Below are 16,955 nucleotides of genomic sequence, written 5' to 3' on the forward strand. Positions count from 1 at the left end.
TTCGTTCTATTCTTTCGCCAGACGCTTAAAAGAACACTTCATTTACAAACGAACATAGTAGACGATCCAACATCCCAGGGGTAGTGCGATCACATCCCAGGGTCGACGATAGAAAGGTGACGGACCGCAGAGGCGGTAATTGACGGTAAAGAAAGGGAGAGGCGATACGAAATGGTAAGAAAGTTTTTTATTGGTACCAATCATCTCGAACGGATAAACGAGAGGAGCGATACCACGTGCTTTGCCCGTAAGTGACCGCTGGTAGAGAGAAGAGAAGTCAACCACGGGTTTGTCCGTGGTTGATCATCATTTTAACGTAATGTAATATTCAAACAGGGTTTTTATGCCGCAAGGCTTTTCCCTGATGAGCCAATAAAGCATTAGCATTTTTATTGGCTCAACCACGTGTTTTATTTTGTTCTAATTMCCCTTTCACCTTCCTCACAATTAGCTGAATCCAATCGCCGGAGGACTCCATGTTGGAGGAATTTTTGGCAAATACATTATTTCTTTATTATCCCACGAGTTATACGAAACTATCAAAGAATACAGAAGTACATAGAAGCTCATAAGTCCCCTTTTTTTATCTAGATAGATTCATTTTAGTTACTAACGGGATTACCAATTGTAATAGAATTTCAAATAATTATATTTAAATTTGATTGTATAAATAATTTGAAATATAAGTAGAGTGTGTTAGAATATTAAAATAATTATTAATTGATTGAAGGAAATGTGTATTGTTGTTTAAAAGTTCGGAGTATATAATTCATATAATGTCTTCCTCGAAATTTACTGCTAAATTGAGTCATTGCCCACTGAGAAAGTTTTTTTCTGAAATGTTGTTTATATGTCTTTCCTAACATTGCGCATGTGTGTAACGAGAAAATTATTTGTAATAAATAGAATTCAAGATTAAGCGTTCTGTTCTTAGAATTTTTTTCATTTCTATGTAATTGTTTAAACTAATGTACATTTTTTTACGTTCCTGTGTAGTAATGACATTGGAGGGGGAAATTTTAATCGAAAAATATATCCTATCGAAATGATTTAATATTTAAAGTATGTTAATAAGTATGTAATGTTCAAAATGATATGAATGTGTCTAAACAATTTAGAATATAAGTATAGTACGTTAGAATATTAAAATAATTGTTAAATTATCGATGAAAATGTATATTGTAATTTAAAAATATGGATTTAATTTTTGATGAACCTTTCTCTTCGAAATCTTCTGTTAGACTGATACATTGTCATATAAAAAACTTTTTTCATTGAATGTTGTTTACATGGCTTTCCGAAAATTGCGCATGTGTATACCGGGAATAATATTTGTAATAAATAGAATTTCCTTTTTCGAAAAGTTATATAAACAATTTTGTATAAAAGAACTTTCACAGAAGGCGATAGGCCAGATTGAAGGTGAATTTTGAGCTGAACGGCAGTTAGATCTTATACTACGTGCTTTTAGACAACAATACACACACATCGATTAATTAGCAATTATTTTAATTACTTTAACTCATTCTACTTATATTTAATCTTGTTTTAAAGCACATATATTGTTTTAAATAATACACAATATAATAATAATATTAATAATATTAACGTGCTTAGAAAGTTAATTAATGTCGATCTGATATTCATTTCGATGAAAATTTTATCTTACCCCCGTTAAAGTTATCACCGCGCAGGAACATTAAAACAAATATACCTTTGTTGAAACAATTACATAAAAAAGAAAAACATGCTACAATCAGAACGATATAATCTTAAATTCTATTTATTACAAATATTGTTCTCTTTATACACATGCGTAATTTTCGGAAAGTCTTATAAATAATGTTTAATAAAAGAAAATAAAGATTAATTAACAATTATTTTAATATTCTTACACACTATATTTATATTCAAAATTGTTTAGACACATTTATATAATTTTGAACATTACATACTTATTAACATAATTTGAATATTAAATAATTTCGATCTGATATTTTATTAGATGAAAATTTTACCCTACCACTGCGAAGTCATCATCACTGGGCAGGAGCATTAAAATAATTATATTAGAATGAAAAAAATGCTAAAATCAGAACGTTATAATCTTAAATTATATTTATTAGGAATATAATTCTCGTTACAAACATGCGAAATTTTTGAAAAGTCACATAACATTTAATAGAAGAAATTTCATAGAGGACAAAGTGTCAGTCTGGAGGGGAAATTCGAGGTAGACGGTACACATAACATATATTCTGTGTTTTTGAACAACAATACACATTTCCTTTGATTAATTAACTATTATTTTTATACTCTAATGCACTCTACATTACAGGAAAATTTTACACCCTTGTAGTTTTCACTGCACAAGAGCGTAAAAATAATTACATAAAAATGAAGTTATTCGTCGTACGAATATACGAAACGTAAATTTTCTCCACATAAACTGCATTTTATGAATGCAGGTTTCTCACAAGTACACGGTTATTTTTAATTGTTTGATTTAACAACAAATCTTTGAGATTTTCTTCTATTTAAACACCTTAAATGACTACTTTTTAAAACATAAAGTGTCTTACGAAAGTACGTGAACACTTACTATGAAATACTTTATTAATTATAATAAGTATTATATTATAAAACTTACTGAAATATTATTAACATTGGATGAAGGTATGATTCTGTAGATTACACAGGTATAGTTTAGAGCAAATCAAAATATATATACAATAGTTATGATTTAATTCTTACAAATGCTGAATTTTGATTGCTGAAACCACAAAAGTATTTGGATAATCGAAACTTAAAATATTACTAATAATTAAAAATATTACTTTTTTCCAGAAGGAATCATCATTGCTAATAAATTCTTTGGTGAATTTTTATCTTTTCTTCTTATTAATATCATTAATGTATGGCTTCTTTCTAGGAACCCTTGCATGATAATCATTTTTACCTACATAATTCTGGATGTACATGTTTCTTAAAGTTCTGGTTAACTATTGTTGCAAGTTTTGTAGCAGTAATATTTGGATTTTTTTTTATTTCACGGATCAAAGCTGTTTTTTCTCGTTCCGTTAACTTCATTGGTCAACCTGAACGGTATTTATTTTGTATAATTCCTTCAGATTTCGATTTTTTAATAATGTAACGTATCGTAGATTTATTTATATTTAAAAATTTACTTATTTCACCGTATGTTTTTCCTTCATTGTGCCATTTAACAATTAATATTCTATAACTTTCAGAAATTTCAGATCTTTTCGGACTCATGATCAATATCGTAATATTTCACTACGAATACTGGATTGTGACTGACAAATGTGCATAAGGCAACAGCTACCGACCTTCCATGTATCCAATTAGTACTGGAAAAACTTTTATTCTCATTATTTCTTGATCTTAGTTCTATGTGTCTAAATACTTTTGTGGCTTTAGCAATTGTTACGTTTGTAAGAAATGAATCATAACTATTGTATATATGTTTCGATTTGGTTAAAACTATACCTGTATAATCTACAGAGTCATACCTCCATCCAATGTTAATAATATGTCGGTAAGTGTTCTATAATACACTTATTATAATTAATAAAATATTTCATGGCAACTGTTCAAAAACTTTCGTAAGTGACTTTATGTATAAATGCATTTCTGAAGGCACACATACACGGTTATAGACTAATAATTAAATATAATCATTTAAAATTCTATTACAATTGGTTGTCCTGATAGTAACTAAGATGAATCTGGGTAAATAAAAAAGGGGACTTGGGAGTTTCCATGTACTTATGTATTCTTTGTTAGAACCTTTTTTCAGCATTTGTCGTTCTATAGAATATCTAGGTATTAAATATATACAATACCTGGGGAAAGTATTTAATACGTCTTATATTTCGTACATTGTCTAAAAACACCAAGCATTATATACAATGTCTAGGCATTCTTCAAAATATCGGTTTTTCATACATTGCCGGTAACATATACACATGCAGTGTCCCACCTAATTCTATTCACGATTTTTCAACTCCTTGCGTTAACCTGACAAAAAAATACTTTCAACAAAAGTTTATCTGTTTTTGATTGACTATACATTGCAGTAAAAAAAAGTTCGAAAAATTTTTTTTTATGTTTTTTAAGGCTTCCTTTTTTTTTTTAAATAGCACTTAGTATTTTTGACTTAACAGTATTATAGCTCATATTAATACGAATTCAACGATATTGTTCTAATGAATCCCTCGAACTGTGTAAATTTTTTAAACAGGAGTATCAGGTTATGATCGTCCAACATAAATCTTTGTTCAAAGTAATAATATGAGTGATAATTGTAAACAATTAGTAAGGTATTATGAAATATTAAATGTCACGCAAATAAAAAAGTAACAGATTTGGATTCGTTTATTGTTCTTTCAACAACGTCATGCTTTTATAAAATAACAAAAATCTTTGACATAATCATCGTTCAACGTGTTTAGTTTTGCTATAATATTTCAATATTGCTATGCACATTTATTCATGACTCGATTCGAACGTATCAACTTGTATCAATTAAAATAACTAAACAGAACTGCCTGCTACGTCAGTCACTGCGTGAAATCATAAATAATCCCTGTTTTTTATTTTTAGGAAAGCTATTATAAATAATTATCAATTTTTCAAAGAATAAACAATACTCGTTTTCGTCTATCGAACATTGACAATCAATACATAATTTTACATCTTCAATATCAACGTGATGTTATAAACAAATAAGAATCAGAATTCCTATTAAAATAAACACAGTCAATGTGTTTTATCGTATCGTATCTGACAATACACATTAGAAATAAAAATTTCTTGTTCTCTTGTAAAGAATGTTGTGGTGATACGGTGTTTTTTGATGAATCGATAATCTTCATAAAATTAACGTGATTAATACTATTATTATATATATATATATATACAAATGTATTTATCTTGTATTTATTTATGTTCTAGTAATATGTAGTCCAATACGATTCTTTTTCTAAACAAATTAATGAATTATAGACCAACTGTCATAAAATTCAAATGTTTGGGCAACTTCTACTACTTCTTTGATTTCTAAATTTCCTTTACTTTTACATATATCAACTATCTGTTGTTTTATTAGTCCTTGTATGAATCGAAACTTCAAGTTATTAATTATGTTAACGCAGTATGAATTACTTAACGATCACGACGATAGAGAAAAAATCTCTTCAAGTTCTAATTTTCGAGCAATTGCTACTGCATCAGTCAATTTTATATTTTTTTTTGTTTTCAATATGGATCTTGCTTTATCGTTTCTCAATCCTAGAATAAATTGAGTCTTTAAATTATTAATCGTGTTACATTTAGAACTACATTTACTAATTATTTTCCTTAGAGCGAGAACATATTGTGGTACAGATTCGCCAATCATTTGAACTCGAGACCAAAAACGATATTCGGCAGCCTGTATTCCGTTATATTGTCCAAATGTATCTTCTAAATTCGATATAAGTACTTCATATGTATTATCATAAATATCAGTATAAAAATATATTTTTTCCAGAATTGATATAGTCGTGGAATCCAGCATAAAAAATAAAAATTCAATCTTTCTATCATCTGGTATCTCAAGAAAATCGATTACATACTCAAATGTATTTTCCCATATAAGAAAGTTCATTTTCCGTGGATTAAAACTATCCAGATAACAAGGTCCTTGAGTTATTATATCTTCCATTGCATTTATTGCGCTTATTGTTGAAATGATAAATAAATACTTTTGATTTTGATAATACGTAATTTGATAACTTGTTAGAAGTTCTTTCTTGTGTCCATTGTTTCACCTTCACTAATAAACACTATACTATACTTTTCGTTTAGAACTTAAAATCTTGTTTTCTTTTTTTTTAAACATACGAATGTTTTATATTTAAAAATATTCGTATTACGTTTATGAATGAAGTTTCTCAGTGTTGTATTGAAGATGGACAACTTGTTTTTACGAGTTTATAATGTTAATATGAATAAAAATATAAAAATTTTGACTTATATTCTAACTGTCTGACGGTCGCCGTCCGATTTCATATTTAAACTTAACAGTTGAATGATAAGAGAAACAACGAGCTGATATTTAGTGTTTAAAACGTGTCCTTGATCTAGATATTAATAAGGCTGATGATTATAAACAGTCTGTAAAGTATTGAGAATGTTAATATCGACAAATGTCAACAGTTACAAATTTACTTTTGTTTATCGTCGTTCTGAATATCATATATTTTTATTAACTTAAAAGCATTTTATGAAAATTGTAATATTGTAATATATATTTTCTTCACTTAGTTTCCTTCGAAATCTTACTACGAATTTGTTTTTGACTTAGGATCTCGTTCATTATCCAAATTAATAAGCCGTAACGATTATTACTTCAATCTTTACATAAATAATCTAATACTTTTTTTTAGGAAACTATTATAAATAATAATATCGTTTTAGGAAACAATTAACGATTTTCATTTTCGTTTACTGAACTATCGTGTTTAAACTCTTGATCTGTAGGACGTATTTGTATATATATTTTGTATTTCTATTTCTATTAACATTATAAACTTCTAGAAACAGCTGTTTATCTTCAATACAACACTGAGAACCATTACTCGCAGACTATAAACGTAATACGAATATTTTCAAATATAAAACATTCATATGTAGAAAGAAAGAATACAGAATTTTAAGTTCAATACGATAAGTAATATTCTTAGTGTTAGTTAGTGAAGGTGAAACAAAGGACACAAAAAATAACTTCTAATAAATTATCAAATTATCTGTTATAAAAATAAAGAAAACTTATTTGTCATTTAAACAATAAACGCAATGGAAACAAAGGAAACAATGGAAAATGTGGAAACAACTGAAACAACTGAAACAATGGGAACAATGGAAACGGCATATTTATCGGAAACAACGGAAACAACGGAAACAACGGATTCAACGGAAACAACAGAAACAACAGAAACAACGGAAAAAAAGAAAAGGAAAGAAAAAATGGCAGATGTAATGTCTGATGGACCCAGTTATTTGGCTAGATTTGATCTGTATACTATGGACTTTTTTCAATGGCTAAATGCATTTGAGTACATAGTCGAGTTTCTTCAAATAAAATATAAGAGAATAGTTGATTTTTTTTTCTATATGATGGAAACTTCTGCTATTGTGAAGTTACAAGAAGAGTTCTCTATGTTAATGCTTTTTCGTCTTAAATACGAAGAACTTATATTCAGGATATCAAATGTGTTAGGATATTCTGACGAAACATTGGTTGCTGAATCTCGTTTTTGGGATCGAGATCAGTTTATTGGCGAATCTCCGCAACAATATATGCTTGCATTAATAAATTTAATTACTAATTGCAATAGTAGCATTAACACAATTGATAATTTGAAGGGTCGATTCTTACAAGGACTAATAAAACAACAGATAGTTGATATATGTGAAAGTAAAGGAAATTCAGAAATCAAAGAAGTAGTAGATGTTGCCCAAACATTTGAATTTTATGACAGTTGGTCTATAATTCATAAATTTGTTTAGAAAAAGAATCGTATTGGACTACATATTACTAGAACATAAATAAATACAAGATAAATACATTTGTATATATATATATATAATAATAGTATTAATCACGTTAATTTTATGAAGATTATCGATTCATCAAAAAACACCGTATCAACACAACATTCTTTAAAAGAGAACAAAAAGTTTTTATTTCTAATGTGTATTGTTAAATAAGATACGATAAAACACATTGACTGTGTTTATTTTGGTCATTGAATTAGGCTAAAAAGAAGGAACATACGTTAACCAGCATATTTTTTGGTAAAATAGATCTTGAACATTATTTCGAAGATTACAAATAGGAATTCTAATTCTTATTTGTTTATAATACCACGTTGATATTGAAGATGTCAAATTTTGTATTGATTGTCAATGTTCGATACACGAAAACGAGTATTGTTTATTCTTTGAAAAATTGATAATTATTTATAATAGCTTTCCTAAAAATAAAAAAACAGGGATTATTTATGATTTCACGCAGTGACTGACGTACCTGGCAGTTCTGTTTAGTTATTTTAATTGATACAAGTTGATACGTTCGAGTAGAGTCATGAATAAATGTGCATAGCAATATTGAAATATTATAGCAAAAATAAACACGTTGAACGACGATAATGTCAAAGATTTTTGTTATTTTATAAAAGCATGACGTTGGTAAAAAAGAATAATAAACAAATTCAAATCAATAACCGTTTTATTTGGGGTGACGTTTAATTTCATAATACTTTACTTCTTGTTTGTAATTATCTCAGTTATATTATTATTTTGTAAAGGATTCAGGTAGGACAATAAGTATCTTCTACCTATCTCTTCTGTTTAAACAAAGCAATTAAATTTAAATATCAAGTTGTTCAGCGTCTGTTAAACAATTATTATATCAGTAGATTTTTATTCTTGTCAACAATATACTTTTTTTCAAAAAATTCTGTACTTTTATTAGAACCCTGTAACCCTTTACTTGCATGTAATTGTAAACCAAATATTTTTACGAATTGAGTAAATGTAACTATTATTACTATATACGGATTAAGGATAGGCAGTTACACGATGACGTAATAATACATTCAGCATTATTAATTAAAATTTTGTACTGATTGTAAATATTCGTATATTATGATCAGGTAAAATCGTTGATTATTTAAATGAATATAATTGTGAGAATAAAATAAGTTTCATTTATTAAAACGTTAGAAAGAAAACTTCTAACATTGATCTAACATTAAATGAAAAATGGATATACAGTGACTCACGAAAGTATATGAGCCACACACACACATACACAGTTGCCATGAAATATTTTAATAATTATAATAAGTGTATTATAGAACACTTACCGATATATTATTAACATTGGATGGAGATATGACTCTGTAAATTACGCAGGTATAGTTTCAAGCAAATCGAAATATATATACAATAGTTATGATTWATTTCTTACAAACGTAACGATTGGTGAAGCAACTAAAGTAATTGGACACATAGAACTAAGATCAAGAAATAATGAAAATAAAAGTTTTTCCAGTACTAATTGGATACATGGAAGGTCATTAGTTGTTGCCTTATGCACATTTGTCAGTCACAGTTCAGTATTCGTCGTGAAATATTACGATATTGATCATGAGTTCGAAAAAATCTGAAATTTCTAAAAGTACTGAAATATTAATTGTTAAGTGGCGCAACGAAGGAAAAACATACGGTGAAAAAAGTAAATATTTAAATATTAAAAAATTTATTATTTCTAATTTTTTTGTAATAAATAATTTTCTCTGTATATATTTAAAAATTAGGAGTTATGAGAAAACAATTTAAAAACAAATAGAAAAAAATTATTAAAAAAAACTTTCCCGATGAAGAATCGAACGAACCACTAAATTAGCAGCACGAGAAGCGAGCACGTTACTACTTACGCTAGCGCGCCACTTGATTAACATCTGCATTTAAGATAATATAAATAAGTATAAAAAAAAATCAAAACTTTTACAGCTTTTTTTTACTTTACCACGATAACACCCTACTAGTATACTACTAATATACCAAAGCTTGTTAAAATCCGTGAGGGCACAACCGTAAGGTCTCCTTCTTAGTAATGGATTGAAATGTATTGTTACGTTCTAGGCTGTTTTCTTTTTTCTTTTACCTGCTACGCTTAATATTTTCCTTGCCAAATTCTTATATCTGATAACCCGATATAATTTAATTACCTAAACTAAAGGAACAGATGACAAACATTTACCCGGCTCGTGCGGTATCGTTCACAAATAAAAGCTACACATAACCTTAAGTAAACATCCTAGAGATATTTCGTATTTATTATCATTCTTAAGAAATATAACTATTCGACAAAGGAACGGATATCAGATACATTGGCGTAGACTCATAGGGATTCGTGGATCTGGGGTCTGTACTTTTCCCTCAGAAGGTATACTCTTTGTTAATTTTTTAAATCAATGAGCCGTGTAGGCGTCAATGTAACTACCCAATTAGGAACTAACTTTTATATCCTGCAAACTAATTCGTTATGCATTGATGTAATTGGTCTAATTATAGGAAGTGGAAGTAGGAATAGGTTTCTAAAGAAGATCAGGAAGAAAGTCGAGGACACTTATGATATTTCTGTTTTAGTTAATAAGTCTGCATTTTGTTTTGAATCAAGAAATCTGTATCCTGTAAAATCAGTGAAACGTCCAGCAAGATTGATGTGCGTAACGTAAAAGAATAAATATTGAATATAACCGAATTGAGGGAGAGTTAGTAAAATTTAATTTTTACTTACGATTAGAATTATTTTATTGTTGTTGATCGAACCAGAGACAGAGGCTTACCTCACCAACTGCAGAAAAAGGTAAGCGTCTTACTTTAATTCATAATTACCTATTCTCATTGTAAGAGAATTTTAATCAAATCCATAGTTAAATTACCCTTCTCCCCTCCAGTTTATTAGATCCATACCTCATCACTTGCCAATTCGCTCACAATTCTTTAGGTCATGCTCTGATAAAGGCTTAACTGCTTCATCAGAAACAAACAGAAATTGTACAGAACTTTAAAAATCTTCGAAAACATTGATTGTTTATGAATATTAGTAATAAAATTTGTWTTTATAATCTTTTTTAAAGTATTTTTATATATCATTAAGGTCTTAAACTGAGATATGTATTTTGTAGAAAAATTTTTCAAAATTGATATTGTCTAACGTAATAATAATTTAAACAAAATTTTAATTACAAAAGAAAAAATGCGTATCTAGAAATGAGAATTTTGAACATGTGATTTTTTATAAAAATTAAAAAAAATATATTTTTAAATACGAGTATTTTTTTTTTCAACTTTTCTACTGTCCGCTTAATTCACGCTCATATAATTTTCTATACTTTTTATATTAACATTGAATGCTTTGAGTGTTTATTAAAATTTTTTTAAATTTAATATATTTGTTATTTTGTTTTGTTATACATTAAGGAATTATAACTTTTGACGTGCGTACATAAGTACACACACCCGATATTAAATAATCATAACATGTTTAATGCTCAAAGTAAAAGAAATATGATGTTATTTATTATATAAAGCTGTAATCATGTCGTATGTGATATGCTATGTTTATTTCACAATAATTACATAGATTAAAAATATWAAACGAATCTCTACTATCATATTGAAATATACTTCTTTAAAACTTGTTTTTTTCTTTTACGCTTATATCTCATAATTTTAATCATGAGACTCATAGGTCGCGAGTATTGATATTACATATATAAGATACAGGAAATACTTAAAATTTCTCCAGTGAGAACTATCAGATCGACTTGCAAACATTGGTGAATCTGAGTTGACGTTAGACAAAACGATACGGCACTCTCTTTGAATATTATTTAAATTTTAAAATTCGTTTTCTATTTTTTCCTTCTAATCACTATGGATATCGTACATAAAAAGTGTTCATTTTTAATTGCATTTGGCTGTAAGTAATACAATTACATAATATTATTTTATATTTCAAAAGATTTTGACAATATCTTAGAAGATATTACTTTTGCATACGAGAGGTGATCATTTTTATACTAAAATTACATACGCACGTAAGAAGTTATTCTTCTTTTGTGTAACAAAACATTTTTTTCGCAGCTTATTCGTTTTACAACGTTCCACGTTTGTTTGTGAGTGATACTTTCTTTTAGATACATTTTTATAACGATAGTAATAGGCATTACACTTCTCTGCATTAGTTTTAGAAATCTTAAACACTGAAACAAAAATTTGAATGTATAGTGATACTGGTCAAAAAACTGCAGGAGATAATAGTTTAATAAGAATTATTGTAGAAAATAATTTATAAATAATTAAGATGCATTTATGTATGTAAGTAGTTTATGTGTGTGTATGATATATAAAAAATATAAAAAGAGAAACAAAGCACCATAAATTGAATTAAAAAACAATAAAATACATGTATTTTAACTGAACAGAATATTGCTATTTTACTTACTATTGTTTGTTATAATATCAGGATAAAGAGAACGATTGCAATTCATCAGTATTCTTAGATTAAAATCAGGAAATTGTTATCGTATGGTTAAGGCATAAATAACTTCCAAAATCGCACAGCATGTTATCCAGTTTAATCATTTTCAACCTAAATTGATGATCACTATAGAGAAGAAATGAAACGAATTAAAACAAATAAATAATAATACATACCTCAGTTAACCTCAAAAAAGACTTTTATTACTAATATTCACAAATAATTATTGTATTTAAAGAATTTTAAATAATATTTTTTAAAATTGAAACATGCTGTATATATGTATGTATAAGTATTGGATACGCGATAAGGCAACAATGATATCGGCAAACTTTTTTGAAAGAGATTATCAAACTTTGGAAAATCCAATATTATAAAAAAACTTTATCGTAGAAAAAAATTTTAATCTTCGAAATATGTGTGTGTGTTCATTTATTTCAGAGACATTCTATTGTATATTCAATATAAATATCAATTTGTGTAAATAAGATCAAGTAATATATTGAATCTAACAAATGTTGCACATCGGTATATATGTATCTGAAAGAAAATTCTGTTTGTAATAATGAAAAGTAAATGTATTTTTAGTAGATAAAACAACCATAATATGTATAGAACGTAATAGATTATTAATTGATATTATGTGTAAATACACGACGTCTCTCTTTCCAAGAAATCTGAAACCAGTTTTATGTGAGTATTATAAAACGTCCGTAAACTCAACGAATAAAAATAACAATTTAAACGACGCGCGCGCGCGATAGAGAGATGAGACTAGTATAATGATAAGATTAATTGCTAACAGTAATGTTGAACTCGTGACCAATGCGATAATCTACGAACTTATAGTAGAAAAATTATTTTTTTTTTTTTTTAACTTTTATTTGTTACTGTGTATGATTTTTGTAGGAAACTTACTTGACTAATAATCAAATAGTTAAACAATTGCTTTTATTTCACAGACTTCGTAGTATTCATACACTTTGCGAGTGTGACAGTACAAGCAAATGTTTGTACGGTGCCTCCCCAACCAGCAAATGGTTTTCGGCAATTATGTTGGATGCAATGTCCATCGCAAGAAACCAATGCAACGATGCACGATTGCGACGTGCAAGATGGTACAAAATTACCAGCTTTGACTCATTTAATTTATACCTGTAATTCTGGATATCAACTAAACAGTTCCAGTGATGTATTTTGTGACCAAGGTGGGAACTGGTCAGATATTCCAGTTTGTACTGGTAAGATTTAAAATTTATGTGTTATTAAGATAAAAAGCGTGCCAAAATGTATAAAGTTTACTGTCTTAAATATTTTTGTTATTTTTTAAATTTTTGCCACGTCATTATAAAAATACGTTGCTGATCATTAGAATCGTCTGGTTTGCTTGGAACCAACGCAGTGTTGAGTCGTCGCAACGATCGTGAAGCAGTTGCACATTTTCAATTCAAAGAAGTAAATGAAGATACAGGTATGTAACACTACAGGTCAATGGGGACCACAACCAATACACACACATTGTTTTCCAATTGTTTGGGGTTGCATCATAACTTTTTAATCTTATATTGAGAAAAGCAACACTCCTTCTTCGTTAACAAGATTTCAATATACTCAAAACCAGAAATATCCTGATATCGATATTAGATTTCTTAATACATTTAAAGCTTTGAAAAAACTGGAAGACATACATACCTATGTAAACGTATTCTTAAAAACTGTCATGGTATATTTAAAGAATTTTTATTATAGAAACATTATTAATATTCAACATGTTAAGAATTTATTTCAATACATTCAAGAATATATTCATTATATTTCAATTTGATCATGTTACGATTTCAGATAGTTTACATCAAAATGTTACCTATAATTATTATTATAAGATCTTTAGTATTATGTGTAGTATATTTCAATCAAATAGTATAAAATGTTATTAATGTTTGAAATATTTTTAAAGCAGCGGTATTGATTTTAATTTTTTCGTTTATTTTATGAAAAATTTGCAATTAAACTAGTCGTCAAAAAATATTACAATATTACGGTGAATCATATATTAGCCACATTTTTCTTATTGACTATACTTACACAAGATAAACATTATATATTATTCCATTCATTAGCTTTTTAAGTTTATTATACACCGCTTCATGCTTCAAAAAGTAAAACAGCAAATCAACCCTAGCTCCTTATGTCACATAAAAATAAATAAAATTAAAAAAATATGTAAAACTTTCTGAATTACTAAACTTGATAATTTATGTTTTCAATTGTGTGTGAATTAAGGTCTACAATTGTTTGAATTATTTCTTGGTAAATATTATATGAGACATAGGAATACTTAACATAATATTATTAAAAAATGATGGCATTTAATTGATAATTTATTAACATTTATATTTGAATTATACATAGTAATAATCATTTTGTTATATGTTTTAGAATGCGGTGTTGTTTCTCTGAAATACAATCCTTTCATTACGAACGGCAGTATCTTTAATGAAACCATGATTCCATGGCACGCTACTTTATATTATCAAGAATTCCCAAACGGACCGAAGAAATTTATTTGCGGAGCAACAATAGTAAAAAAGAAATACCTTCTAGCCGCAGCGCATTGCGTCTACGACGATACGATTCAATCGATAAACGACCCAAATAAATATTATATTTTAACTGGAAACATTTATCGTGACTACGATTCTTCCCTGCACGATGAAAGATTCGTTAAAAAGGCCAAAGTATGGAAAAAAGAAAAGGCTTCTTATTAAAATCAAATCAAATATTTAACTAGGAAATTGTGTGTACACTCTGGTTTTACATAAATAATAGAAAGGTAATAATATTTTTTTTTTGTAGGTTAAAAACATTTATGTTCCTTCTGATTATAAGGGCTACGAAGGAAATTATGCTAATGACATAGCAATATTGGAAATCGAAATACCATTTGTTTTGTCATCTACGTTAACCCCTGCGTGTATAAATGGTGATATTTTTCAATCTGGAATAGGTCTCGTTTCAGGATTTGGTAAAACACATGAAGGAACGTCCAGTTCTATTCTACAATCTGTATTATTGCCCTATGTTCCTCGTGATCAATGTAAATCTCGAGATAATAGTTCTAACTCTTATGAACTAATAACTAAAGATAAATTTTGTGTTGGATATGCGAATGGTTAGTAACGAATCAATATAATAATAGAAAATTCGTGGAGAAATTGGGCCGTTGGACTTGAGTGGACCGGACTCGAACCACGGATCTTTCGCATTCCGGGCGACTGCTTTTTATCTATTGAGCTATCTAGGACCCACTGTCCAATCCCTTCACGAATGCCTATTTAAGTATTTGACATGGAGGTGCTCGTCCCAGAATAATAATTAGAAAATTAAAATATTTTTATATAAAATTATACCTAAACAAAATTATTATTTTTATTTTAGGAACAGCTGTCTGCGATGGTGACAGCGGAGGAGGATTTGTATCTTCAACTGGAAATTTAGTTTTTCTACGAGGAATCGTAAGTCTCTCTCTTGATTTTATAGTATCGGGTGGTACAACGACTTGTGATAGTTATTCATATTCTCTTTTAACGCGTATATCCTCTCATATAAATTGGATCGAAAATATAATTTCTTGATTAGAAACATCTTAACCAATTCTCTCATGTCTCAATTCAACTACGACAAATGCGACTCCTTCTAATCCTGTTGAATTAATTCCAACTTCTACAAGCATGCAATTGAAATTACTACAAATATGTGTATTAGAAATATAAGAATTACTTTTATAACACTTAATGTAACTACTTAATTTTACACAAAACTCAGAGCAGATAATACCTTTTAAAAACCATCATTTTCTAGTTAGTATTTGTCTCTATTCATGAAAAAAAAAAATAATATGCTCGACATTTCTGTACGTAAAAATCTTAAAATTTGTGTATATTAAAACTGTTTAAAGCTTTGGATTAACTATAAGAACGAGAGCAGTTCATGATATCGGAGAGTGATACTTGATAATTCAAAAAAGCATAGCAAAATCCCGCATCTATTCTAAGTCCAGATCGAATAAAAGTATTGAACAAATATAGCGATAAAAGTAAACATGTAAATTCAAATAGTACTTCAATATCCATGAAAATTTCCTAAATATAATTTGTTATTGAGCCCACAAATTATAATAAGTACTCAGTATTCAATGTTAATATAAAAAGTATAGAAAATTATATTAGTGTAATTAAACAGACAGTAGACAAATAAAAACAATAAAATACCTATTTATTTATTTATATAATAATATTTTATTGACTTTAGAGCCTAAGCTCCCTAAGGGCCATTAATTACAGTGTAGTACAATATAATATATAAAAAAACGGAAATTAAAATTATGTAATTATTATTAAACTTATCATTATAATAGTAGTAACGCACATAAAAAGTAGATTAAAGTAAAAAGAAAATAGTATATAAAATTTTTTGTATGTTATTTTACGTGGGTAAGTATCACTTTTTAAACATTTGTCTACCTAATTTACGCTTATGGGAGATTAATTAATTTTCTATATATCCGTACATAAAAACAATTAATATACAAATGATAATCAAAATATAAATTATTTATTTATTTTTTTAATGTAATAGAATTCGTCATATTATTTACACATTATATCTTATAACGACTATTATTTATTAAATAATAAAGTAATAATTTATGAATAATATACACAATTATAACATTCCTCAGTTAACCTCAATGATACAAAAATACTGTTAAAAAGATTATAAACACAACTTTTATTATTAATAATCACAAACAATCAATGTTTTTGTAGAT

General features: G+C 27.7%; 1 protein-coding gene across 2 annotated transcripts; it reads left to right on the forward strand.

Moving 5' to 3' along the window:
* The first annotated feature begins 11,318 nt into the window (after window positions 1-11,318).
* Window positions 11,319-15,912, forward strand: LOC106792475 (coagulation factor IX-like). Of its 2 annotated transcripts, XR_001382298.1 has the most exons (7): window positions 11,319-11,563; window positions 13,087-13,365; window positions 13,497-13,595; window positions 14,564-14,862; window positions 14,981-15,221; window positions 15,324-15,478; window positions 15,563-15,653. XR_001382298.1 is itself a non-coding variant. In XM_014758909.1 (6 exons), exons 1-6 carry the CDS (start codon window positions 11,518-11,520, stop codon window positions 15,757-15,759), a joined length of 1,236 nt encoding a protein of 411 aa, XP_014614395.1. In that variant the 5' UTR covers window positions 11,328-11,517; the 3' UTR covers window positions 15,760-15,912. The 2 variants fall into 2 exon arrangements, 1 of the variants encoding a protein (XP_014614395.1); XM_014758909.1 differs by lacking the exon at window positions 15,324-15,478 and having other exon boundaries at window positions 11,328-11,563; window positions 14,981-15,296; window positions 15,563-15,912.
* Window positions 15,913-16,955: the final 1,043 nt, after the last annotated feature.

Source organism: Polistes canadensis, unplaced genomic scaffold (assembly GCF_001313835.1).
Source record: "Polistes canadensis isolate GaletaPanama2010 unplaced genomic scaffold, ASM131383v1 scaffold_444, whole genome shotgun sequence".
In the NCBI taxonomy this organism is placed as follows: Eukaryota; Metazoa; Arthropoda; class Insecta; order Hymenoptera; family Vespidae; genus Polistes; species Polistes canadensis.